The 27,075-nt window shown below is 43.5% G+C and overlaps 4 protein-coding genes across 8 annotated transcripts; 2 read left to right on the top strand and 2 right to left on the bottom strand.

Moving 5' to 3' along the window:
- Positions 1-3,151: 3,151 nt before the first annotated feature.
- Positions 3,152-4,147, top strand: LOC103979707 (early nodulin-like protein 1). Its single transcript, XM_009395889.3, has 2 exons — positions 3,152-3,397; positions 3,474-4,147. The coding sequence occupies exons 1-2, from the start codon at positions 3,211-3,213 to the stop codon at positions 3,953-3,955; spliced, it is 669 nt and encodes a 222-aa protein (XP_009394164.3). The 5' UTR covers positions 3,152-3,210; the 3' UTR covers positions 3,956-4,147.
- Positions 4,148-5,495: 1,348 nt separating this feature from the next.
- On the top strand, positions 5,496-6,857 carry LOC103979708 (early nodulin-like protein 1). The gene is made up of 2 exons (XM_009395890.3): positions 5,496-5,773; positions 5,853-6,857. The coding sequence occupies exons 1-2, from the start codon at positions 5,674-5,676 to the stop codon at positions 6,650-6,652; spliced, it is 900 nt and encodes a 299-aa protein (XP_009394165.2). The 5' UTR covers positions 5,496-5,673; the 3' UTR covers positions 6,653-6,857.
- A 2,369-nt stretch (positions 6,858-9,226) lies between these two features.
- LOC135608558 (uncharacterized) lies at positions 9,227-10,616 on the bottom strand. Its single transcript, XM_065101589.1, has 3 exons — positions 10,325-10,616; positions 9,882-10,107; positions 9,227-9,767 (listed from the first exon to the last, which is right to left on the bottom strand). Exons 1-3 carry the CDS (start codon positions 10,544-10,546, stop codon positions 9,352-9,354), a joined length of 864 nt encoding a protein of 287 aa, XP_064957661.1. The 5' UTR covers positions 10,547-10,616; the 3' UTR covers positions 9,227-9,351.
- A 3,572-nt stretch (positions 10,617-14,188) lies between these two features.
- On the bottom strand, positions 14,189-23,127 carry LOC135581438 (protein SPA1-RELATED 4-like). Of its 5 annotated transcripts, XR_010485565.1 has the most exons (8): positions 22,284-23,125; positions 22,002-22,159; positions 19,694-20,660; positions 19,474-19,620; positions 19,031-19,342; positions 16,686-16,745; positions 14,312-14,649; positions 14,189-14,222 (listed from the first exon to the last, which is right to left on the bottom strand). XR_010485565.1 is itself a non-coding variant. In XM_065101586.1 (7 exons), exons 1-7 carry the CDS (start codon positions 22,956-22,958, stop codon positions 14,564-14,566), a joined length of 2,427 nt encoding a protein of 808 aa, XP_064957658.1. In that variant the 5' UTR covers positions 22,959-23,127; the 3' UTR covers positions 14,189-14,563. The 5 variants fall into 5 exon arrangements, 4 of the variants coding, with proteins under 4 accessions (XP_064957658.1, XP_064957657.1, XP_064957659.1 ...); XM_065101586.1 differs by having other exon boundaries at positions 14,189-14,671; positions 22,284-23,127; XM_065101585.1 differs by having other exon boundaries at positions 14,189-14,649.
- Positions 23,128-27,075: the final 3,948 nt, after the last annotated feature.

The raw sequence follows: 27,075 nt of genomic DNA, 5'->3' as shown, positions 1-27,075 counted from the left end.
CGATTATAGTGTAGTAGCATAGTGCATCCATAATCGATGAGTTGAATGAATTATTATGGGGATAATAAATCATTGAATAAAAAAAAATTCTGATAGGTATAACTCATAGCCAACTCGATATTAGGCATAGAGAGTTACACACATATGGTGGATGATACGATAAATAAAGAATTGGATATGTGATATCTAATAAACCTTTATTTTATTCGATCCGTTGGGTGAAATCCAATAAGAGCTTAGAGTAGATATTTGGATAGAGATACAATTTTTCTTAAGCTATGGATAATTATATAAAGATCCAGTGTTCAATATGAGAGGGTAATTTGATGAAGATCTAATACCCAATAGAGTAGGATCTATTCTGGTTAAGTTGAAACGACTTTCTATAAATAGGAGAAGGACCAAAGGGTCATAGGCTTGACTCCTTTAGCTGCTCACCTCCTATTCTATTCTCTCCCTTTCCTCTAAAAACAACAAAAAGGGTGGCTCATTCTTGTTTTTGATGCTTTATGGTGGTGCATAAAGGCGAGGAAAGAACGTATCACGAGAGGAAGTGTGTTGTCATTTCATTCATCGTGTGTATCATCGCTAGAAAAGAGTTTGTGAGAGCTCTTTCATCCATGGATAAAGATCTACAGATTGGGGATATACGATCTCCCATAGGTAAGAATGTCTCACACATGTTACGTAGTTTTTGGTTTTACGAGTTTTTCGCTCCTGATCTTCGCACGACGATCTGATATGATTCTTTTGAGAAACTTTATTTTATTTTTCCGCTACGCATGTGATGCTCTCTATAGTTTTCCAACAGTAGCATCACCCACTGGTCTTACCGAGGTAGGAGCGGGGTAATAACCTATATTATGTTGACAAATGCATGCATTTATTAGGTTAGATTCAAGAATGCCTCAACAGGAATAAGTCGATTGTTTGATGACACTTGTAAATATGAGGGTCTAGGGCCATTGAACGAATGCTAGCACTACATTGGTACTTGTGGCGAGGTGGACGTATATATGGGGGGAATCTATGTTGTTTAAGTAAATTGTTGTGAGTCGAAAGTAGTTCCTTACCGAATGTTCATGGACAAGGTCAGCCTATGGATGCTCCTACGACATTTAGCCCTTCTTCTAACACCAAAATATTATAAAAAAATATCATTAACATCTTTGTCAGCACAACATGACCCTGATCCATAAGCGAGGAATCATCCGGAATAGAGTGTGACCTCTCTAAACTCATTACTTACATAAAGATCGAGGTCGAGGGTAGCTTCCCGAGCCGATCCCTTCGACGCTTAAGTTAGTATCAAGGTCCCTCATTTCTTAATCTAAAGCTAGGGGTACATTTTTATATTGACCTTGAGGAGATGGAATATCCTATTAAGTATCTATGGAGAAGGCAGTTCGTAATCGACCTCAGTTGTTCCTTAGACTTCTTGAAATATTCCTACGAATATTTTATAAGGGTTTGTAATCGATCCGAGCTATCCCTTGGACTTCTTGAAATATTCTTATGAATATTTTATAAGGGAGTCAGCTCGTACTCGACCAAAGCTACATTTGGACTTTCAAAAATATTCTTACGAATATTCTATTAGGAAAGTAGTTCATTACCGACTAAAGTTGCCATCTAAACTTCTAAGAATATTCCTATGAATATTCTGTAAGGAGGTAGTTCATATTCGATCTCTCTGGACTTTTGAGAATATTCCTACAAATATTCTTGGAGATAGTTTATAATCGACCCGAGTTGCTTTTGGAATTCCAAAAATATTTCTCTGAATATTCTATAGAAAAAATAATTCGTAACGACCCGAATTATCTCTTGAACTTTTAAAAATATTTCTATAAATATTCTACGGAGGAAATAACTCAGCAACTCGGTAATTGACCCGAACTACTTTTTGAACTCTTGTACACATGCATAGGAGGGGATTGACCGGGCATTAGCATGACAAATGATGTTAATCGATTTTATATTTTCTGTCATGATATTTTTTCTTTAAATATGAACGATATTTTTGAAATTATTGTGATGTAATTATTATACTTACATTATAAGAAGACAAGCCTTCAACACGTACTAATTCTTCATATTTTTCACTTGGCTGTACTAATTCTTCGATCAGAAACGACACAGCTGTTGAAGTTACAAATCGTGCCGGCTGAAGTTTCCAGTATTATATTTGCGACCCACACAGTCATCGCTGCCGATCCAGGACAGGCCTCGCTGCAGAAACACAGCCGTCGTCCACGATGCATGCATGCATGCATGCATGTCCTTTGCGCAGTGACGAGCACTTGGACAAGTTGTGCAGCGAATTAAGTTGCCACTTGGGTCGCGGCTGGCCCACACGTTGCTTTTCTCATGGGCTCTGCTACCTGTCTTCCCGTGGTCAGCCGAAGCAGATGCAGTGTGCTAGCTTTGGATTTACCATAATCTTATGAGTTATTTAGACTACGTATGCACAAAACAAAGACTGCCGCATGCCATCATCTTAATTATTCCGGGAAGGTAAATTACAATTCATTAAAAGGAGGAAAAATATGATCATGTGTGTTCATGGGCCTGGGGACACGACCTCCTGACAAACATCATGTGGGTGACATGACTGTGTAACATTTAAAACAACCGGTCATAGCACATTTATGTGGTAGATGGAAACCCTCCCTGGCTTCACCAACAAATCTTACAAGATGGAACTCCTCATGCACCTTGACCTTCCGATACGAAGCCAATAGCCATCGGATCGAGTGTCCCGACGTAATAAATGGGAGTTCCTAGGAGCCATGCAACGGGCCAAACAGTACGATACCATCCGTTCGATCACCATCATGATCATGTTCACGAACTTACGTGCCAACACAGTTCCTATCGTCGTAAAACCCTAACTAAGGCCAGATGAACAACTAACGTTCAAAGCCATCCACGTCTCTCTCTTTCCATCACAGCCATGCAATGATCGCACCCTTCTATAAAGTAGACGCTCCAATCTATTCTCGGTAAAGCGAAACGGGGTCGTGACAGCGAGAACACAACTCGGCAGCGAGAAGAGCCGTTTGGAAGCAGCCAACTAACCCTAATGCCACCACGCAGCGACGTACGTCAACCTGCATGCGATCTATTTATACCCAACCGAAGCCTCGAGTCTTCGTTCTTGACTTGCCTCGTGCATCACTCTGTGTTCTTCGGCTGGAGTTGCAGAGAATGATGGCGGCGGTCTCCAAAAGCTTGCTCGGTTCTCTTCTTCTTGCAGGGGTCATAATGGAGTTGGTGACGTCTTCCGAGGCTTATGTTTACGACGTCGGTGGGAGAGATGGTTGGGCGCCCAATCCTTCGGAGAGTTACGACGGCTGGGCTGGGAGGAACAGGTTCCTGGTCAATGACAAGCTCGGTATGCATAGATACCAATCTACTCTGCGCCTTACTCTGCTGTGATCTACTATACTTGGATGGATGCCTATGTGCAGTGTTTAGATACAGGAAGGATGCGGACTCTGTTCTGGTGGTGACGAAGCAGGACTACGACGCATGCAACGGGGGCAATCCGATCCAGAAGTTGGAGGGAGGCGATTCGGAGTTCAAGTTGGATCGGTCGGGGCCGTTCTTCTTCATCAGCGGCACGCCGGGCAACTGCCAGAAGGGCCAGAAGCTGCAAGTGGTGGTGTTGGCCGTCAGAAACGTAAAACCAGGCCCGTCGCCGCCGGCCCCTCCACCAGCTATCCCTCCGTCACCGCTTCCTCCTTCCGAGCGCCCCACCTCCCCTCCTGCTCCTCCACCATCTCCCTCTTCCAACTCCTCTAGTGGAACTGGTACACAGACAACGCCGTCGCCGTCGCCGTCGCCGTCGCCGATCCCGTCTCACCCGAGCCACTCCTCCTCTCTCGCAGGCGCATCAACGATCACGCTTGGACTAGCGGCTATGATCCTGGGTGGCGCCTTTGTCTACTAATACCACGGGTTGATGATGATGGATGATTAATAAGTTTTTGTTACGTGACGTACTTATTGCTGATGGTGATTGTGTTTGAGACATTCTTGTGGATGTTGTATTTCTCTTCTTTGTTCTTTTCCAGGGGTTCAAAGTATTTCTGGGTGGTGGGTGTGTATGTGTACCAATAAGAAAGACAATGACTTTAGTGTAGCTGATTTATCTTTCTTTTTGTCTACTTGACGAAGCAGGGATTCGATTCGATGACAACACCTTTCAATGATCTTATCAAAGAATTATTTATTTATTATATAACACTGACCAACACAAACTTATATATATATATATATATATAATATCTCATTTCTCAAGTTTTTTATTATTATATTTTTTAATACCTGGAATATGCTTAATTTGACAACAAACCATTACCCCTTTTTCTATCGGTCGGTCAATAGGATGAATCAGTTCAATTATAATATTTTTACTTTATGTTATAACTTTTTCAGTATTATCAAAAAAATATTATAATAAATAAAAATACTATATCATAGTGTTTTTATACTATATAATTTTTTCAGCAATACCATGAAAATATTGTAAAGCAGTAAAAAAAGCATTTTTATTATAATAATTTTTATATTACCGAAAATATATTGTAACATAGTGCAAAAATACTGTAATAGAATTGAATAAATCCATCAGAAAGGAGGAAAAAAAGCAAGATAGGTGATCAAATGGGGTATTAGATAAAGAAGGTAAAATTCTGAAAATGGGGATATTTGTTGAGAAAAATCTAAAAACTCTATAAAATTTGCTCTTTATGTATGCCTACAATAAGTTTTCGTTAATTGATTATAATTTGACTATTAGCTGAATCTTTAAGTGACATTGATATCACATAGTAACAGGTCATTGTTGAATTGTCAGTATAATAATAATGTTACAAAAGATCATCATCGTTGCGTGGTCAACGATGCTGGGCGTCTCGTCATCGTCATCGTCATCGTCATCGAGGCGTTGGTTGGCAAGAGCAATGTTCTCCACGGGCTTGCGGCCGACATTTAATGGACTCGAGACGTGTCATAACCCGGTCAGACCTCATTTATGTGGTTGATCGGCAACGTTGGAGCCCACCGACACATAAAACAAAATGGCACTTGTCCTACATCTCCACCCTCTGATATGAATCCAACCGGTGTGTGCCCCAACGTAGCCAATGGAGTTCCCACGAGCCGCAAGTCGGTCAACGGCGAAATACGATCGTGATCATGTCCAAGAACTTCACAGGTGTACGCGTCGTGAACACGGGATGACGGCATGAAATCCGTGTCTCGCACGCCGGCCGTCGCATCGTTTCCTCACGAACACGTTGCGGCTGAAATGTATGCAGTCTTCGGACGTTCATTTCCTCACGAACACGATGCACGGCTCTGGTGCGATCCACAGTGAGTCGTCCCGATCCATCCTTGCCAAAGCGAAACATACCTCCCAGCAAAAAGAGTAATTCGGAAGCAGCCAACTTACCGTCACGTCACCACACCGCGGCATTCGTGAACCTGCGTGCAATCTATTTATACCCAGCCAAGCAGTTTGAGTCTTCTCCATTGACTTGCCTATCGCTCCGTTCTGCGATCTTCCGCTGGAATTGTAGAGAACGATGGAGATCTCTAAAAGTTGGCTCAGTTCTCTTGTCTTTGTAGGGGTTTTGCTGGGGTTGGTAACTTCTTCCGCGGCTTATGTTTTCTACGTCGGCGGGAGAGATGGTTGGGTGTCGAATCCTTCGGAGAGCTACGACAACTGGGCTGGGAGGAACAGGTTCCAGGTTAATGACACTCGGTATGTATTCAAGATTTGGTTCTTCGGTGCTGCTTGTTGTTCCCATGTTTCGGATACACTGATGGATTCCTTTGTACAGTGTTTAGATACAAAAACGGGACGGACTCTGTTTTGGTGGTGACGAAGCAGGACTACGACGCATGCAACGTGAGTAATCCGATCCAGAAGTTGGAGGGAGGCGATTCGATGTTCAATCTCGACCGGTCGGGACCGTTCTTCTTCATCAGCGGCGTCCCGGACAAGTGCCGGAAGGGCCAGAAGCTGGTGGTGGTGGTGTTGGCTGTTAGGAACGGGGGGAAACCAAGCCCATCGCCGCCGTCCCCTCCACCGGCTGCTGTCTCACCGTCACCATTAGCTCCCTCCGAGCCCCCCACGTCTTCTCCTGCCTCGTCTCCTCCTCTTCCGCCATCTCCTTCTTCCTCTGCTCCGCCTTCTCCTTCTCCCTCTGCCCCATCTCCGGCATCAATCTCCCAGTCTCCTTCTCCATCACCTGCTCGTTCACCATCCCCTTCTTCTTTCACTTTAACTCCAGCCACCGCTCCTACTCCAACAGCAGAGCCACCCAATTCAGGTTCTCCTGCCTCTGCCCCATCTCCGGCATCCATCTCCCAGTCTCCTTCTCCATCACCTGCTCGTTCACCATCCCCTTCTTCTTCCACTTTAACTCCAGCCACCGCTCCTACTCCAACAGCAGAGCCACCCAATTCAGGTTCTCCTCCTCCTCCCCCCAGCTCCCCTAATGGAACCCCATCTGGTCCAGAGTCATCTCCGTCGCAGTCTGTGTCTCCTCCAAGCCCCTCCTCCTCCTCTATCGTGAGTGCATCAAGTATCACCCTTGGACTGATTGCCATGATCCTTGGCGGTGCCTTTCTCCACTAATTCCATGGATTGATTCACCATATTGCTCATGTTCATGGAGTTTGGCACATTCTTGTGGATGTCGTCGTATCTCCGTTATGTGTTCTTTGTAGGGTGTTGAAAGCACAGCGGGTGGTGTTGTGTACCGACAAAGAGGATACGGATACTATTGTTTGGGTCTCGTATACGAATAAAGGAGGACATGAATGGTGAAGTTTATTGTGAATGATTCATGTTAGTGTTTAGCAATTATACTTCTCATGTAAGTTTCGCGTCATAAGTCGTGTTGAGTTTTGCGACGGTGAATCGGGTCATTTGAATTGCGACGTTCGTCGTCCCATTTGACTCGGGGGCGTAAGACTAACTCTTTCCGCGACTCGTGGAACAAGTTGTGAACGTAGAGCACATCCAGACGTGAGATCTTAATTCGCAACTTATCGCGGCTCGTTGTACAGCAGGAAGCTTAATTATACTAATAGTTATGTCGCATTCTTCTCATGACTCGTATCCTGTGTCGTTACCCGGCATCGACACCTCTTCCACGAACAAGATGAAGATGACGGACAAAATAAACAGCCTCGACTGAAGAGTCGGGCCCACAAAAAAGAAATATTGGGCTGTTTCCTTTGAATTAATTGCTCATCAGTCATCGATGCGTCGTCGTCCGTTCTCGTTTTCCACACAGACCTATGAGAAGACAAATAAATGGTCTTCTAAATCAGACAACGCCAAGTCTGAGGATAAGTATACAGCAGTGGATCCGAATTCCTGCTTTGGAGTGACGCTATTAATTTGGATCGATGTTTCTGGCAGTTAACGAAGCTAGCTACTCTACCCCTACGCCACCTCGTTTTCGGAGAGCTTCAAGCATGTTGCAGGTGAGATACGCAGCAAGGGAGCTTCTCTTTGCTTTGAAGGCCTGCCTTGCTTTGCGAAAAAACTGAGTTGGTTGGGTACTTCATGATGTGGAGCTCCCATAGCGGCCGGCTCCGTGGGAACTCGTCCCACACGATCTGGGCAAGGTAATCCTGCACGAATTCGTGGTACGTTTCTAAGCCCGTGGGGAAGACGGGGACGTTTACGTGGTCCTCCAGCTCCACGGGAACCGTCTTCCATTGCCGGGCGCGGTAGTCGTCCTTGACATGACAATGTATTTTTTTGTGTGTGTGCGTGAGAGAGAGAGAGAGAGAGAGAGAGAGAACCCGGATGGACGAGAAGCGTGGATGGATGGGTAAGAGAAGACGCGTTCTGCAACATGGACATGGTGGGTGAGTCGTCGATAGGGATCTCGTTCTGCAAAATGGACTTAGTGGGTGAGTCGTCGATGGGGACCTCGGACTCGAAAACTGCCAGAATGCCCAGAGACAGCGCCGAACTGTTCAAGCACTGGGCGGTCGGGCTCACCGGCTCATCGCCGGCGCCGCTGCTCTTCTCGGTTGCTACGTCACAGGCCATGGCAGACGCGGAGGAGAGCAACTCTGTTGGTTTCTCTGTCGCTTGACATGGCTCGGTGCAACCGCGTGCGTAATATTTGCATCAGCAACATCACTGATGGTGCAATTAGTTACGTTGATGGTGCAATTAGTTTAGTTACGTTGGATGTAATTAGTTCGTATAATTGTGAAAAAAAAATCAATTATCACAGTTTAATTTAATTAAAAATTAAAATAATTAAAAAAAATTAATTAAAAAATTGAACTAGATATCTTTTGAAGAACTAAATATATACATAATTTAACCATTATTTATATTCCTTATATATTTTAATTCTCAATCAATCTATGATTTAAGAATAAGCATCATGATTAATCATCAAAACTTCTTACGTTTTAGAAGTTTAAAGTCACGAACAAATTTATGAATATGATGCTTGTGTATGTTCATATCTTTTAGGTTTATATATGCTTTGCACAATAAGTAGGTTTGTGTTATATTTAGTGATCGCTTTTTTGTTGACCTTCGTAACTGTTTCAATATTATAAAAATAAGTTATATAAAATTATCTAAAAATAAATCATCTAAGTAATTATTTTGAGAGTTTTCAGCTTAAGTGGTATAATGTGTCAACCAGCACAATGCCTAAGAGCTACATGAGTGGCGGATTGGATGATGGGATGAACATGGACGCCTATCTCATCCAAATACATGCCAGCTTCCAACTAACACAGTAAAAGGCAGTGTCTCGAGGAGACAGAGATGGAATTGATTGATACAATCAATTTAAATATAACATCAAAATTAGAGCATATTGGTGAGATGCTGTTGTGGATGATTCAAGATTAACTATTGAGGGGCCAATCTTGCCTCACTCCTCTTGTCGGGGGGTTTTCACTAATTCTTTTATCAGTTGCTAAGCCATGGGAGAGGAGACACGAGTGTGGCAGCGTTGGGACCGTAAGAGTCTCTTAAGCATCTATTTGATGGAAGTGTCGTTGTCTACACCCATTCACGAGATGCTTGTTATCCTGTGGATATGCTGCTACCATTTCCTTTCAAATGGCTTGTTTTAAGTATATGAACTATAAGACTCATGCTTTAGTATATGACTAGCGAGAGAGAGAGAGAGAGAGAGAGAGAGAGAGAGAGAGAACAGCCTTTCTACAATACTCGTATGATTCAAGGATGATAGTTTACAGGCGACATTACACTCTTAATTAGGGGTGCCAAAACTGAAGACCCGGTGGAGGTTTCAAGCTCGGAAACGGTGTCGAGTCTCCGATTCAGACGACTTCCACGGCGGTGCGGTGCAAGTCGAAGGTCAACATGGAAGCCCTGAGCTTGGGCTGTGGGTGATCCGGAACAACAACGGCGGCCGGGAAGGACATGACCGGGCCCGTCCTCTCCGGCGTCCCCAGCCACTTGGACTGCATGTACTTGTGCTTCCTCCACGGGGCCATGTGCATCTTGTTGTCCTTCATGCACTTCTTGGCGGCGGCGCACATGACCTTGATGACGCCGCGCAGCTTCTCCGGCTTGCCCACGAACACCTCCGGGAGGCAGCTCACCAGGCTGTTGTACTCCTGGCTGCCTCTTGCCATCTCGAATTCCGCTCGGAAGCGTAGCTCTATCACCAGCCTGACGGGGCCCTTCTTCCCGCTCTTCGTTTCCATCACCACATCGACGTACCGGTGCTCCCCTGCAACCATTTCGCCGAGCAACATTACGCACTGCGGTTGTACGTCGATATCGTGTCGGGTGATCCATTTCGTGGAACACCATGAGCACCGAAAGGAGAAGCGTCCACGAGTACCTGAAGGGATGTCCGGCGATCTCCTCCATTTGGACTTGCACAAGGCGCTGTTGTATCCTAGACGGTGGAGCTGCTCCGCGACGAACACTAGTGCGCAGTTCCGGCATTCCTTCGCCGTGCTGCTCGAGCAAGTACAGACGACGCCCTCGGCCCGCATCTTGTTTACGGCGTCGTTTGTGCGCTGCAGTAGCTTCACCTCCGTGGAGCTGGTCCGAGAAAGGGCTTCCTATATCCATCATGGGGAGGAGAAATGAAGGCTCGGTTAGATCATCGGATTCAAACAAGAACTTGCAGGTTTCGCATGAGAGGCGTTAAAACACGCATTTCCCCTTCAAATTGAATAGTTTGGACAGAGATTCCGGCCTTTTCATCTTCGTTTTCATGGACTCGGACATAAAAGTTCAAATCTTTGCAACGTAAATAGCCATGTCGTAACGACTTACTCGTAGAAGCTGCTGCTGTGACTCCCAGAAAGCCTTGTTCTCCACGGCTCCGTCGCTCGTCCCCTCGTCGCCGCTGTCGAAGCCATCCCCGCCGCCGCGGCAGCTGCCGTCCTGGCTCTCGCCGGTACCGGCGCCGGATCCTCCCCCTTCTCCTTCCTCCAAGAAGCTGAACACCGTGTCCGACAGGCTCATCCGACCATCCATCGCCTCCACCAAGCCCATCGAAACCCTCAGCTACCTCGCCGAGCTCGTTTTGCCCTCTTTCTCTGGGATCAACTCGGCACTGCGATGGCGTCGACGGGGCGCCCTTAAATACGAGGAGGTGGAGCCCACGGCGACGGCGTGGGCGAACGAGCCGCCGCGAACATGAGAGGGACAGCGCGACGGTCCACGCGGCGGATGCTCATTGGACCCGTGTCCGGGGGTTTGGTTTCCGATGAGAGAGGGGTTGAACCCAGCGCGGATCCACGTCAGATACCCGCGTCCGTGGCTCAATTATTGGCGTCCTTTCCCCAACCCGGTCTCTTCTTATCCCTTCCGCTTCCGGTCGGGAGCTCGCCCGTCGCTGCCGAGTCACCGATCAGGGTCGATGGCTACCCACGAAAAGAGCGAGGTGGGCGTTACATAGCGGGACCCATTTGTTCCGTCAATGAGAGAGGGTGTTTTTTGTGTTTGGTGTTTTCGGAGAGAACAGACGATCAAAATCACCGGGTATGGAGAGGGAAGCGGGAAGGGATATACTTGGGATCTCGATCGGGACACCGCACCTGAAGAATATATCCTTATTTAATGCTCTCCGCTCACGGGTAAGTGGGTGGAGCCTGCCGCGTCGGTTATTTCACCGGGTGGTATCGCTAAAACAGGGCAAGGAAGCAGCTGCTTCATGCCATGCTAGCTAGTAGGCAGGATTGGGTCGGATAAAGTATATCCGAGTACTTATCCATGTTTGAATGACGATGGATTAATTTACATGGAGGAGCTGTACGCTTCGATGTAAGGATACGCACCCATACGACTCCCATCTCTACTCGTCATTTATCCTACGAGATAGTATGGATTGGATAGGTGGGTGGATGAGACAGATGCTTGTGATGATCATTATCATGGTTGGGAAATATTTTAGATTGGATGCCGATCGATCGTCGTATCCTAAGCATCCTCGATCTTAATCGAATACCCGCCATCACGTCATTCTTATCAGCAACAGCAGCAACAAAACAAGCAAACACTAGAAAACAAGAGTGAACAGTGGGGCAGACCGAATTATTGCAGAATGAAAGAGAGAGAGAGAGAGAGAGAGAGAGAGAATAAAGGAGTGGAGTTTTGAGGGTTCTTATCCTGGATGTCTGCAAGCAGAGGGACCGCAAACAGTGAGAGCGAGGCAGCTCCGCTACCAGCACCAACCGGCCAAGGGAGCCCCACAGGGGAGGCTTCCTATCCGACATGTGTCTGATGTTACCAGCTCAATCGCGTCGGCATCTAATCACAGAATGTGGACTGTAGCAGGAGGAGAGGGAGAGAGAGGATGGTGATTTCGGTGGTGGCGATTTGCCCACGGGTTTCGTGACTCCGGTTTGGCAGCAGGTACGAGAGAGAGAGAGAGAGAGATGCTCGCGATCTGCTACGCATGCCGACGGGGAGAGAGTCGCAGGAGCTCAAGCCTCTCTTTTAGTCGAGGCGTCGCAGTAAACGTACCTTACAAAAGCAAGAATTAGATGTCAGAGATTAATAATTACATAATAAAAATCAAAAAGGTATAAATTCAATAATCTATATCGATTACGAAAACATAAATACAGAAAAAGAAATGCTCTCTCGAGTTAACCAAATCCGAGCTCGAAATTGTATGCTTCTTCCTATGTTTAATAGAAATTTGGGATACTTTTCTCGTAATCCAATGATAAAATTCTAAAAAATAGATAAAATAATTTTCCTCTCCCATTAAAATTTAAAATATATGCAATATTTACAAAAATAAATCTTCATTTATATAGCTTAAATATAATCAGAACTCCATATATTAATTACTTGCTCAAATTCTTAGTATAATTAGGCAGTAAATGAAACTAGTCAACCGGTTCATCGCATGTTCACGTCACGTGCAATTCGCCTGTATGATGATTAAGCATCACGTACACGTCCATGTCAACTGTACACTTATTGAAGTGGCTGACAAAGTTTGTGGGTCCACAAGACTCGGATGACGAAGGCTCGTCCCACGTGGCTCTCTCTCTCTCTCTCTCGTCCCTGTCAACTGTATACGCATTGAGGTGGCTGATAAAGTTATGGGTCCACAAGACGAGAGAGAGAGAGAGAGAGAGAGAGGTTGGTTCGTGACGTCGAGGCAGTGGGGAAGAGGTCTGGAATTGCCAAGTGTACGTGGGCAGGACAAATGAAACGTGGGGCGTCCGCACCCTGTTTCGTCGCCGCCCTCGGCTCAGCGTCTGGAATTGGCGGGTTCTGATCCCGAACGTTCTCGGTGGTTTCATCCCCTGCCAACTTTTTTGTGGGTGCCGTTGTCCTCTAATACAAATAACCCATACGGGTCTGCTTGGTTGCTGCTAGATGTTGGTCTCTTTCGAATTAGTAATCTACTTATAAATATTTCATCAGCTATAAAGAGATGTTCTCTATTTATTTATTTAGGATGTAGCAGATCAAATTTTGCAAGTAATAGGACTGAGAATTCAAAATTTTATTCATTAAAAAAAAAATCAATCAACAAGATTAAGAGCTCAAAACCCTCCATCCGATAAATTTTATACCAAAGACAGTTATAAAAAGAAATTTCTTTGTGAAAAAAAGAAACAGATCATAAATCATCTGGAAAACGTCTCAAAAAATTCAAATGAATGATTTCATCAATTTCATATTCTAGTAAAACTACTAGGTAAAATTGAAAGGCCGAACAATATGTCAAACATGAAACACGTACCACCAACATCCACAGCTTCGATGTACTCCTCAATCTCTACCATCCAGAACAAGGTAGGTCTTCTCCTAAAAAGGACAATAAAATATGCATCCTGGGTAGAAAAGAACACTTCTTTCGACAGTATTCACCTGCGGATCCAATGACTCAGTGTTGGTGACATACAACATTAAGAAAACAAAGCTCCACGGTAAAATGTATTCTTTTCTCCAATGTTGCACACCGTGTGCCAGTGAAGGAGTCTACCGTGCACACTAAAGATGACAGACAAATAAGTTTTAAGTCATGCCGAGAGAAGATTGCACACACCTGTCAATAGTTCGTAAGCCAACCCCATAAACTGAAGAAGCGTCTGCATCTCGACGACATCTACCAGTCTTTCCATCAATTACTAGGCAAAAATGTACTTCCAACAAACCACAACTTCAAAAAAAAATAAAAAAACAAGAGAGAATACATCACATGCAACAGTGATTCTGTGAGAGATGCTGCTGCTATCAACGGGGGCCTAAACAGTGGTGGGTGTACTGTGCAAGCGCCGGTTTTATCTCGATGGCAGCAGCATCAGCCTCCGAGAGGCTACACCCACTAGAATATCAAAGAAAAAGATGGTGAACAGCTAAAACATTTTTTTTTGTTGTTGATGAACTTGAGATGTGGACCTCTACCAATGCACCAAATTGCAGTGGAAACAAACTTTTAATCAGGAAAACCAAACATTTGATTGAAAAGCCTGATCTGATTAACTATGTACCTCTAATTAGTGATGCATGCACATGAACCATTCATTTCCCTTGTAGCCTAGAATATCAAAAGTAAAGAGAAGGTGACCCAGTTATACTAGTTAATCACACTCCCGAAAGCATGATGTAGACCACCCAATGCACCAGATTGCAAGGAAAACATACCTTTAACCAAGGAAACCCAATCAGTTGATCGAAAAGCTTGATGTAATCGACTATATACCTGTAACCAATGATGTACATGAACCATTCCCTCTTAGTCTTCCTCTTCTTCTTTTCCTTTTTTATGATACAATATGTTAACTACTTCACCTATAATTAAGTAGAGACTCCTGCTAACTTCACCGTTCCTACCACAGCCACTTTTTATCATTCTTGATTGCTTCTGCTGCTTGACAAAGCGATGAATGCACTCAAACCTTTTACCACGAGATGACAGCCGTTATCTTTGAACACTGAACTTAAACCATCTCCAAGAATTTAATGTTACCGCTGGAACTTGCAGCAAGCAACATGGAAGTCTGGCCTCGCCAGCACACAGAAGATATGAATTGTGATGTGTCATCAACTTCCTTGCCAGATATCGGGTCGATAATGCTGAATTTGTATGACAACACTGGCATAGGAAAAGCTTTGGAATAGACAAAAACCTGATCCAAGACATAAAAGAAACTAATGGGCATGTCAGGGATTAAGCTAATCAAAGGCATTATTATTATATATTGATATACTCCAAGTAGATATTGCTTGCTATGAAGGAATCATGGATAATATGTTTAATGATGAACAAGCTTGACTGAGCTTAGAAAATGTCTTAGCAACATGCAGTTCATTTTGACTAATGTGACAGATGAAGAATCATTTGGACATCACAAGGGACCAACATAAACTCTTCTCTTCCTGCAAGGTAATTGAACCAAAAAAATGCCACTTCCTCGTTGTTTTCTAGTGTATTCAAGCAGCACTCTATGTTACCGCTTTTGAGACAATTCTTGAGCATTCCGTGGTATGTATCATTTATGATCGCTCACTGAAACTTCCTTGTTCAATAATGATTTCATCTAATGAGTTGCCTAATTATTTGAAAACAAATTAAATTCGCTTGAACCAAGTATGCACACCCACACAGTACAAACTCACATGTACATGCCAGTGTTGCAGTTTAAGCTTGTCTTCTTAATCCCCATAACATACCAACTTCTTCAAGAGTGCAATTCGCTTCGAGTATAATGGTAACAATATGGCCTTCAAAACTTCCAAATTTCTATTTGTGTTGACTTGCATAACTTTCATATCTGTGATGATCTACTGAAACATTGGCCCTAGGACTTGTGCTTAGGTCACAAGATCCTTATTGACAATGGACCATTAAACACATAGCAAGCTCTGAAAATAGTCATCAACATATTTTTTATAATGTAAAACTTTGGAAAAAGAAGAGTCAGCAATATATATGTATAAATATTCTAAAGGTTTATTCATCATCTTATTTGCTACGATGATCTAACTGGTTAGCTCCCAGAAAGACCAAATTCTTGGAAGCATGATATCGTGTTGTGACTCTAGCCATCGTCTGAAATGTAGTCCACTTAGCATCTTTGATAAGAAAGAAAAACAGAAGCCGGAAAACCAGAAGTTATCCATTCCAAATACCAGACACTAATTACACAATAACACTAATGGATATGTATGCACACATGAGGGGATGAAGAGAAAGAGAGAGAGAGAAGAGAGAGAGGGAAGGAGGGGTGAGAGACAGATTGATAATTTAACAAGTATCTTTTCCTTTTCCTCCAATGTCATCCTACCATGCTATTATCATGTGGCTATCTCTTGTAACACTTTTTAGCATAGAAACATGGCAAAGATTGAAGAAATACACTGAACACTAGGACACTTCTAACAGTAGCTGACCTTGTCTGTCAAATCAGTCTAAAAAGGTTTCGTATGACTTAATATGCCCTCCAGGCTTATCTAGGGCATCCACTATCTCTCTATCTAAAAAAAAAGTAGTTTTTACAATTTAGGAGGTTATGCAATGAATGAAAAGGGACAAGAGTCATTCAAAATTTACAACTGATGTATCAATATCTCAGTTAATCTCTCTGTCAAAGCATGCATCAAGTGCCATGTGGTTCACCACTGAACTCTAGGCTTCATTTGGCAATAACTTGCAGCAACCAACTAATCCAATTATATAGTTATCTAAATTTTAGGCATTTATATGAGCCCAAGAAGTCACTAATATTTTCTAATTTGGCAATCCTCTATTCTGTCATCATATATTCTACTCATGAACTGAATAAAATCAATGGAACTTATAGAACTGTAACTAATGCCTTTAGATGTTCACATTATTTAATAATTTGATTGAACTCATTGACAAACATTTGTTGATTCAAAGCTGCTGGTGGCCTCCAATAGTTGTCATCTCATTTATGAAACGTAAGATATGTCTTGGTTTCCTATTGATAATATTTTCCCAAGCTCCACAGTCATGGTATAGCCACCAGAGATCAACAAGTTTCTCCCACAAATTATATAAACATGTGAACTGACTAACATAGCTCACAAAGATCTTGTCAATCATTTCAAATCCTGCTGTCATCACTTCCCACTTCAGAAAAAAAATTGTATCATATATCCCTTTAACAGCAATATTGACAGAAAGAAGCATAACACATACCTCATTTGTTTCAGAGCCTGTCGCGATATATCCATCAGAAATAGACAGGCCAACAAAATTCTGGCGAAAGGAAGAAGCAGCAGAGCATCAAACCACAAATACGAAAAACCATCAGAATGAATTGTTCAGAATATAAAGAAACCGATTGATATAAGAAAACAAAAGGGATGCAGATAGATGCATTTTGAAGCCTAAAACTAGGAAAGATATTGTAGAATCCAAATTATATCCAGAAAACCAAATCTGCACAACAAAATCCAGAATGAATGTAGCAGCAATCAGGTCATATTTCTTATATATATGGAATAAGTTATTCTGCTATTAGAACCATATTTCGAATTGTTTTCATTTCCATTGCATCTCAGTTGGAAACCACAACTAGAACAAAGCTATCAGATAATGCAAGATCTGTATGACATAGCGAGGACCCCAATAAGAGTAGCATCTAAAAAGATGATAGTATAAAGAGTACCATTAACTTTTCTTAAGACAAACTTTGACACTGATGAGTGCAAACCAGTTCGACAATGATGATAGTATAAAGAGTACCATACAAATATCCTGAGTCTAGTAAAGATTAAAACTAGCACCACAAATGCACCAACTCCACAAGGAAGTGGATGCTGACATGAGACAGTGCAACATATCAACAGAAAGTTAAGAATCAATAGGAAAATAAACCTACCAAGAGAAGCTAGTAGTACAGATTATAACTCAATAATGACCTAGCAATATCCATTTTGAAGTTCAAACAAAGTAGAACAAGAATACCCAAAGTCAAACTTAGAGATACGCATTCTCCATGTGAGAAGTCCTAGATGATTATCTAAAAGACTAAAACCGAATTGAATGTCTCCAAACCATCATTAGGAGCTTTGCTACCTGTCCATCCAGCACAGACAATAGTAATCATTCCAAAGAGGGAACATTAACACCTGAAACCCCAGTATTGTAGCATACAAGCAGAACAAATTTCATAAATATAACTTCCTTATAATGATAAGCATTATTTCAGCTTTTATATGTTTCAAGGAAAGGATAAAGACGTATGTAGATAATTGAAAGAGTCTCCATAATCAATCTTGTCGCTCTCCTTGGAGACTGGACACATGCAAGCAAAATGGAGACAGAAGGAAACTATTTGACATGTAAGTTCTCCATCACATTTTCTCTTTTTTTTTGTCACCCTTTTTTGTCTTCTTTACCTGATTGGTGGTGCCATTAATATTCCTGCTTTCAGGCCCAATGCAGGTGCCAGCTGCAATTAGTTCATTGCTCTTAACTTCTAAGACAAACCTAGATAAAAGGCTTTTCAGGGCATATTCAGCATCAATTATATTTCCAGTAAGTACTATGAAATATCTCTACTTATTTCCAATAAAATGTTCTGGAGGTCCCTCTATCTCTCCTTGCACCATAAGTTTGGATGGACTATATCCTGCCTAGCTAGTGTATTCATAAGTACATTGTAACATAACAAAACCACCTTCATCGAGTTTGCAGTACTTTATTGCCTGTTGGAATGACCACAAATTGCAGTTCTTATTTTCCCTGTAACGGTAACATCATATATCCATCTCATAAGCCCAATATCCATGAGATTAACTTTCTGGATATGTTGTTCCATAACCCACCAAATATAGCAAGCTTAAAAGATTTTCCATTTAAAGGGCATATGACAATCACACAACATTTTAAACCCCTTTTCCAATCTATCCAGTTTTAACTCTAAACAATATCCTCTTGTTAGCCTCCTTATCCTCTTGAAATGATATTCAGATTAAAAATATAGGAAGTTTCCATTATTCAAAGAATTAAAGATTTGCTTCTCAAGTATAAAAACCTTTCTTCCTTTATTTTAAGTTTTACTTAAGAAGATGACAAAATATTAATGACAAAAAGACCATGAAAATTATCCCAAGAAAAGGATGGGTAAATTTACCAAAGCTCATAGACTATCATTAACAACAGGTGCACTATTACATGAAACCCTATTTCCTTTCCCAATCCAAAATTCCAACACTCAAGTAGAATCCACAACATTGATGACAAGATAAATAATTTGTTACAGGGGTACCAAAAGACACAAATTCTTGATGCGACTGAAGGCATTATAAAGACCTAGAGGCACCTATCTCATCACCTGATAATAACAGAAAATGCAATTTAATAAATAAAAGGAGCTATTGTTTCTTAGATTATAATTATTAGTTTCAAAATGCTAGATAAAGTACTTGTAACTAACTTACTTATCTAGCCTGTTGTACCAAATAAGCAAGTCTAATTGCCAACTACCAGTAACAATTCAAGCAACAGGAGTTGAAAGTTTTAACAGGTCAGCATACCTTTATATTTATATGCCCCGTGAAAGTCTGAAGAGGAGTTTCTATCATTCTTGATATACTTGTGGACAAGTCCCAAAGCTTCAATGAACTATCAGTAGATGCAGATATGATAGTTGATGAATCCAAGTATTTCACATAGCTCACTGTCTTCATATGATCAGCTAGTGTACAGCTAGGTATTCTCAAGTTCCGCAGATCATAACAATAGATCTTATGATCAGCAGAACCAATTGCAAGAGAATATGCAGAATCCGGTTGAAAGTGAACGGAGCACACATTTGCCTTGGTTTTGACTGTACACACGCTTCCAGCCTGAAAGAACAATCATTTGATATATTCTTTATTCTGTATTGTAAAGAAAACTCATCAACATAAAGCCAATTGATTAGTGTGGTATATACAGTTCAAAAGCAGACATACACCAAGTGCAAGAATAGAATTGCCTGATTGATATTCCATATCTTCACAGCACCATCATCACTACCACTGGCCAATTTTGTTGGGTCTGCAAGAGAGAAGTCAACAGACCATACACGTCTCTCATGCTCCCGCATTTCTGCAAAAACTTGGCTCCTCGTAGCATCCCACACCTGATTTGAGTTTGTATTTACACACAAAATCACAAGACAAAATTATTAGATTAACAAACAAAAAATGCAGTACCTGTACAACACCCTCAAAGTCGCTGGAGGCTATATGGCTCTTAATATAATTGTTCCAACAAATACAGCTTATTTTTGATGTATTTGTCATTTCTGTTACAGGATAATGAATGTCACGGTCACCATTCAGAATTGTGTCACATTCAAAAACCTTAATTTTCTTATTTACACCAGCAGTAGCAAAAAATTCTTTATCCCGATCAAAGCCCATGGAACATACTAAATTCATTGAATTCAGCAGATCACCATGCTTAAGGTCAGCCCTAACTTTCAACTTGCTGAATGCTAGATATTTGCGCAAGCCATCAAGAAAAGGATTTATCCATTCACTTTTCGTTTCACCAGTATTTCCTCTCCTATATACTTTATCGTCAACTGAGCTTCCCTCGGTCCTAATCATTGACCCTCTGCCACTACTTGTAACTTGAAAGAATTTGGTTACTGATTTGCCTGATGGTTTCATTTGCCTGCATCTTGCAGAAAAATAAGCTGCCTCCAATTTTTTAAAGTTCTTCATCAACCGTGAGCTCTTTGATAATGCATTTTCCTGAATTTGCTGATCTGTTTCTGATCTTGCACCTTCAGCAACATTCTCCTCTGGAACAAAATTCTGAAGCTCAGGTCTGAGGCGTTTTCTAGAACCAGAGCCGTATGAGTGCTCATCCATCACGGGATGCAATGAGGCTTTATCCAATGTTCCCACAGCTGAGTGTTCATCATTGTCCAGTTCTTGGTATGACTTATTTTTGAGGATTGACTGCTGATGTAGGACCTCCTCGATATCAGCAGAGAGAAAACAGACGGTATCATGCAACCGATCAGCAATTTCCTTCTTTCTTTGCTGCAAATGCAAAAGAAAATCCAGCAGTAATTCCTGATCTTCAATCTCTTCTTTTAACTTAATGGCTGTGTCACGCTCCTCCAGACTATCCCTTGGTTGATTAAGGAACTCACTATGTAATACCTCACTGTATTATATGAAAAAAACAAGAAGGTCATTAACAAAATGACCACCAGGAAAAATATAGGCAAAATGAGATGTCAATAAATGCACAGACACTTGTGTATACATCTAATCCAAATGATATTTTCATTTAGAAAAGCACTAACCAGTCTTAAAGTCAGAATGAAGTTATTCATCAGGCTTACAAGGCAGTCGCTCTTCGAAAGAGCTCTGGATAGGAATTTAACACGTTCAACCACCCTAGGCTCGTTGAATAATCACATCAACAAGTAAATATAATGAAAGATCAACTTGACATCTGCAATAATCTTTTGAGCTAGATATGTCCAGAACCAGATGTGTCTATTATTCTTAATTTGGCTTACGCATGTTAGGCCATGTAGTTCTGAAAAACTAAATCTTTGACTATTTACCTTTAGAAATTTAGATTCTTCAGGTAAAATACTCATCCTACTAAGAAAAGTTTGTCATAACCTTGATTCTAGTAGCGTCCATATGGCTTCAACATTCTTCAAGCAAAAAGCATAATTATCACAAATAATAATACCATTTTTTTCTAATTTGAAAAGCGAACGAAAGAATAACTTATTGTACTATTTTCCCTTGACAGGAATCCTTTTATGTCACCAAGCTTGCAGGCCTCTAGGCGAAAAAATGAGTCCATAAGCCTTCATCTTTCTTCAAACAAAAAAGCATAATAATCACAATAACAAATTTTGCTAATTTGGAATGTGAAACACTAACTTATTGCACTAATTTCCCTTGGAAGGGATCCTTTTATTTCACCATCCTTGATCAGGCAGGCCTCAAGGCAAAAGAATAAATGGCGACAAGAATTTTGTATCTCACCAAGCTTGATCGGGCAGAGGCCTCAAGGCAAAGAATGCGTCTATAAGCCTTCAACATTCTTCAAGCAACAAGCATAATACTCGCAATAATTATTTTTGCTAATTCGGAAAGCCAAACACTAGCTTATTGTACAAAATTTTCTTGACAGGAATCCTTTTTGAGTTACCATCCCTATTGATCAGGCAGGCCTCGAGGCAAAAGAACAAATGGTAAGCTCCTCGGTCTTGTGAGGTTCTTGTTTGCTGGTGATCGTCTTGCCTGAGCTATTATCATATGAACTACGAAGACATGAGCCTCCCGAGTTCACATTTAAATATAGAAAATAGAAAAAGACAAAGTCATGAAGGGTTTCACGAGAAACCTAAATGAAGTAACGTGCTGCATCAGTGAACCTAGGGATCTATATATCAATATATATATTTTAGATGGTATACGCTCAAGCATTTAACCATTCTTCCGGCGAGGACGGAACTCGAAATCAAGATTTGAGACCCACCTCATCTTCGGCCGGGTATCCGGTTGAGGGTGCAAGAGCCACAGACAGAAGGAAGCTTCCTTAGGCCACTTGAGCAGCAGCTGCGGTGGTAGAACCCGGTGTCTCAAGTTGGACATGGTTATAAGCTTCTCTTCCAGCGAGTCGAACGTGCAGAACAGCTGGGAACAAAAAAAATCCCATCCCAACTAACTATCAAACCGAAGAAGAAGAAGAAGAAGAAGAAGAAGAAGAAGAAGAAGAGAGAGAGAGAGAGAGAGAGAGAGAGAGAAGATTTTTGCCAACCTCGAAGAGAAGAACGCCTAATCGATAGATGTCCGACGCAAATGTACCCGATCGCCCGGTGGCTTCTTCCGGGCTCGTGTACCAGATGGACTCCATCAGCAAGATCTTCTTCAGCGGGAACGCCGTCTGATCTCCCGCGCCCACGTCGCCCTCCCCACGCTCCTTGGTCTCCTCCAAGCACGCCGAGACCGCCAGCATCTCGGAGGCGCTCTCCGGAGTTCCCGTGGCGCCCCGCTCCCCGAACCCGTCGGGCGACCCGGCGCCGTCCTCGGAGGAGTCGGAGGAGGAAGAGCAGGAGGCTGACTCGATGAAGGAGACGCGGTCGAGGGAGGACATGACGAAGCAGGAGGGGCGGACGTTGCCGACGACGACGCCCTGGGCGTGGGCCGCGCTAACCGCGTCGGCGATCTGCCGGAAGATATGGAGGCACTGGAGGAGGTCGACCGCGCGCCCCGGCTGGTCCAGCCATTCCCGGAGGCTGACCTCCCCCTCGTTGCCGAACCCGGCCTCAAACCCCGCGGCGGCGGAGGGGGAGATCGGGCGGCGCCGGGGCTCCTCCCCCTCCTCGTCCTCCTCCGCGCCGTCGTCGCCCTCCCCCCTGGAGGCCGCACGGAGGCTGCCGCTGGAGGCGACACAGGCCGTGTTGCGGCCGGACGCGTCCTCAGAGCCACCCATCTCTCTCTCTCTACACACACACCTCTTTTACTTGGCCAACAATAATAACAGTTGAGAATCGAGAAGGGAAACAAGAAGAAGACGGGAGCGAGAGATAAGGAATCGCTGCAACTTCAACCTGCGGATTTGAGCCACATATTCCCGGCTTCAATTGCTACCCCTCCATTTCTTTAACCTTTTCTCCTATCCCTCTTCACTGCTTTCCATGTCCCTTGGAGCGCCCTCCGCCTCACAAAACTTGCCGCACATGTTCCTTTTCTTTTCTTTTCTTTTTTATTTTTTTTTATTTTTTTTGGGGGGGGAGGGGGGGGGGGGGGGGGCCTTATTTATTTTGAAACGGACGCTCCTATTAATCCTTGCGTGGGAAAACCATCTCCCATATATTTAATTAGACGGTCCGCACACACTTTGTGGGTCGCCGTACTCACGGCCACTATTCCAGTTCGGGGAGAGCGGAGGGGCAACGGGTGACGTTTCCGGTCAATATTAGGCAAGTAATGAAGTCATTAGGTGCGGATGATAAAATAAAAAGGTTAACGTGTGTGGTGGTGGGGAACGGTTTCCCAAGCGCTCGCCACCCCCACTGCCTCTGCCTTTGCCCACTGCCTGATAATAGCAACAGTGAACCGATGGAATAGATGGACCGAAACCATTAAAGAAAAAACCAATTTTGAGTGGGCCTCCCTCACCCCTCCAACTCACCGTCGCGATGATTGGGCAGGGTGCTCCGGGGATCCAACTGGGCTCGGGGTAGGACGCTGCGTGACGCCGACGGAGGCAGGTGAGTTTTGTGTTGTTGGGAGTTGTGCTTTTCTGCCAAGGAACGAAAGCGACATACACCGAGCGCTCTGCTGACATGCCATCTGCCACTTAGCTGTTTGAGTTTAGGGCGACCCACGTGGCGCAACCATGTCCGCGTGAAGCATGTTAGTGCGAGACGTGCGGAGTACGTCTCCTCCGAGAAAGGTGACGGCGGAGTTCGTTTCTTCCGTGTACATATAACATATACGTTTAATAATCCGTAATAGTCCGATGAACAAAAGTGATGCGGAGCGAGGATTTTAACTCAGTCTAAGTGGCGACAATTAATTTTAGCTTCCATCGAATGGGGTCCAGTATTTCAAAATTAGGCGTTCGGGGTCCAGTATTTCAAAATTCGACGGACGGGTCCGTACCGTCCATCGCGTTCGAGATTCGTACTGCTTCCGATAGTGGAGACAAAAAAAGGTGGCACGAACGGCGTCGGAAGCTAATGCAAAGGGGGCGTTCCCGCCATCGAATGGAGGCGGCGGCGTTGGCCGGAGATCGTCAACAGTCGAGAAGGACAAAAGCACATGCAGCAAAAACCTACTCGGTCCGCCTCCACCTGTTGTTTCCTGTTCTGCACTGCAGGAGGCACATGCAACGAAGACCTACTCATCCGTATCCGCTTCCTCACTGCTTGAACGACATCATCTTTTTCTTCAACGGGTGAGCATCATTCTTGAAATGAGTCGATCATGTGAATGCTTCCAAGCATGACAAAAGAAAGAAGAAGAAGAAGAAGAAGAAAAAGAAGAGCCTACTTGATACTAGTCATGGTCTCTGTCTTGATGAGAAAAATAGAAAGTCGAACAGTTGACTGGGCCAATACATTCTGCCAAAATAACGGAAATAAATCTAATTCCTTTGTATTTGTTTTTTAAGGTAATTTTTTTGAAGTGTTTTAAACCAAAGAAAATTGAATGGCTCCGTCCTCAACATTTAAGAGTTCATTTAAGAACGAGTTTGTCGTATGCTTCGTGAATCATAAGCGCTTCGGTAATCGAGTATTAACGAGATAGCGGACAATCGAATCCCAAGAGATTTCGATAAGGTCCTCTAAGTTGGATGAATGTCCAAAACCTAGTTTGAGCGGGTCGCAGGATTTCAAATCCTTCTTTCTCCAACTATCATTTGGTGCAAAGATCGAAGGCTTAATCGGATTCAACCACTCCCTCGGAACGTCGAATCAGAGCGACTGACTAATCAAGAAGAAGGACATGAATGAACAGTCTGTCGAACCATCGAGTTCATGCACCGAAAGCAAATGACAGCAGATCAAGCGACGACGAATCGAGAACAAGGCGGTAACCACGAGAGCAATCCAATCCCAAGAGATTTCGATAGCGGACAATCTAATCCCAAGAGATTTCGATAAGGCCCTCTAAGTTGGATGAATGTCCAAAACCTAGTTTGAGCGGGTCGCAGGATTTCAAATCCCCCTCTCTCCAACTCTCATTTGGTGCAAAGATCGAAGGCTTAATCGGATTCAACCACTCCCTCGGAACGTCGAATCAGAGCGACTGACTGATCAAGAAGAAAGACATGAATGAACAGTCTGTCGAACCATCGAGTTCATGCACCGAAAGCAAACGACAACGGATCAAGCGACGACAAATCAAGAACAAGGCGGTAACCACGAGAGCAATCCAATCCCAAGAGATTTCGATAAGGCCCTCTAAGTTGGATGAATGTCCAAAACCTAGTTTGAGCGGGTCGCAGGATTTCAAATCCCCCTCTCGCCAACTCTCATTTGGTGCAAAGATCGAAGGCTTAATCGGATTCAACCACTCCCTCGGAACGTCGAATTAGAGCGACTGCCTGATCAAGAAGGACATGAATGAACAGTCTGTCGAACCATCGAGTTCATGCACCGAAAGCAAACGACAGCGGATCAAGCGACGACGAATCGAGAACAAGGCGGTAACCACGAGAGCAATCCAATCCCAAGAGATTTCGATAGCGGACAATCCAATCCCAAGAGATTTCGATAAGGCCCTCTAAGTTGGATGAATGTCCAAAACCTAGTTTGAGTGGGTCGTAGGATTTCAAATCCCATTCTCTCCAACTCTCATTTGGTGCAAAGATCGAAGGCTTAATCGGATTCAACCACTCCCTCGGAACGTCGAATCAGAGCGACTGACTGATCAAGAAGAAGGACATGAATGAACAGTCTGTCGAACCATCGAGTTCATGCACCGAAAGCAAACGACAGCGGATCAAGCGACGACGAATCGAGAACAAGGCGGTAACCACGAGACCAATCCAATCCCAAGAGATTTCGATAGCGGACAATCCAATCCCAAGAGATTTCGATAAGGCCCTCTAAGTTGGATGAATGTCCAAAACCTAGTTTGAGCGGGTTGCAGGATTTCAAATCCCCCTCTCTCCAACTCTCATTTGGTGCAAAGATCGAAGGCTTAATCGGATTCAACCACTCCCTCGGAACGTCGAATCAGAGAGACTGACTTATCAAGAAGAAGGACATGAATGAACAGTCTATCGAACCATCGAGTTCATGCACCGAAAGCAAACGACAGCGGATCAAGCGACGACGAATCGAGAACAAGGCGGTAACCACGAGAGCAATCCAATCCCAAGAGATTTCGATAAGGCCCTCTAAGTTGGATGAATGTCCAAAACCTAGTTTGAGCGGGTCGCAGGATTTCAAATCCCCCTCTCGCCAACTCTCATTTGGTGCAAAGATCGAAGGCTTAATCGAATTCAACCACTCCCTCGGAACGTCGAATTAGAGCGACTGCCTGATCAAGAAGAAGGACATGAATGAACAGTCTGTCGAACCATCGAGTTCATGCACCGAAAGCAAACGACAGCGGATCAAGCGACGACGAATCGAGAACAAGGCGATAACCACGAGAGCAATCCAATCCCAAGAGATTTCGATAGCGGACAATCCAATCCCAAGAGATTTCGATAAGGCCCTCTAAGTTAGATGAATGTCCAAAACCTAGTTTGAGCGGGTCGTAGGATTTCAAATCCCCCTCTCGCCAACTCTCATTTGGTGCAAAGATCGAAGGCTTAATCGGATTCAACCACTCCCTCGGAACGTCGAATTAGAGCAACTGCTTGATCAAGAAGAAGGACATGAATGAACAGTCTGTCGAACCATCGAGTTCATGCACCGAAAGCAAATGACAGCAGATCAAGCGACGACGAATCGAGAACAAGGCGGTAACCACGAGAGCAATCCAATCCCAAGAGATTTCGATAAGGCCCTCTAAGTTGGATGAATGTCCAAAACCTAGTTTGAGCGGGTCGCAGGATTTCAAATCCCCCTCTCGCCAACTCTCATTTG

Source organism: Musa acuminata, chromosome BXJ2-3 (assembly GCF_036884655.1).
Source record: "Musa acuminata AAA Group cultivar baxijiao chromosome BXJ2-3, Cavendish_Baxijiao_AAA, whole genome shotgun sequence".
Lineage (NCBI taxonomy): Eukaryota > Viridiplantae > Streptophyta > Magnoliopsida > Zingiberales > Musaceae > Musa > Musa acuminata.
The sequence above is the reverse complement of the archived record's forward strand: the minus strand, read 5'-3'. Positions and strand labels throughout refer to the sequence as shown.

Coding starts and splice junctions, on each gene's coding strand:
- LOC103979707 (XM_009395889.3), top strand. CDS start 3,211: ATGATGGCGGCGGTCTCCAAAAGCTTGCTCGGTTCTCTTCTTCTTGCA. Junction 3,398..3,473: donor CCTGGTCAATGACAAGCTCG/GTATGCATAGAT, acceptor GCCTATGTGCAG/TGTTTAGATACAGGAAGGAT.
- LOC103979708 (XM_009395890.3), top strand. CDS start 5,674: ATGTTTTCTACGTCGGCGGGAGAGATGGTTGGGTGTCGAATCCTTCGG. Junction 5,774..5,852: donor TTCCAGGTTAATGACACTCG/GTATGTATTCAA, acceptor TCCTTTGTACAG/TGTTTAGATACAAAAACGGG.
- LOC135608558 (XM_065101589.1), bottom strand. CDS start 10,546: ATGGGCTTGGTGGAGGCGATGGATGGTCGGATGAGCCTGTCGGACACG. Junction 10,108..10,324: donor CACAGCAGCAGCTTCTACGA/GTAAGTCGTTAC, acceptor TGATGGATATAG/GAAGCCCTTTCTCGGACCAG. Junction 9,768..9,881: donor ATCGCCGGACATCCCTTCAG/GTACTCGTGGAC, acceptor AAATGGTTGCAG/GGGAGCACCGGTACGTCGAT.
- LOC135581438 (XM_065101585.1), bottom strand. CDS start 22,958: ATGGGTGGCTCTGAGGACGCGTCCGGCCGCAACACGGCCTGTGTCGCC. Junction 20,661..22,001: donor GATACCCGGCCGAAGATGAG/GTGGGTCTCAAA, acceptor CATATAATACAG/TGAGGTATTACATAGTGAGT. Junction 16,746..19,030: donor CGGGGCATATAAATATAAAG/GTATGCTGACCT, acceptor TCCTTTCGCCAG/AATTTTGTTGGCCTGTCTAT.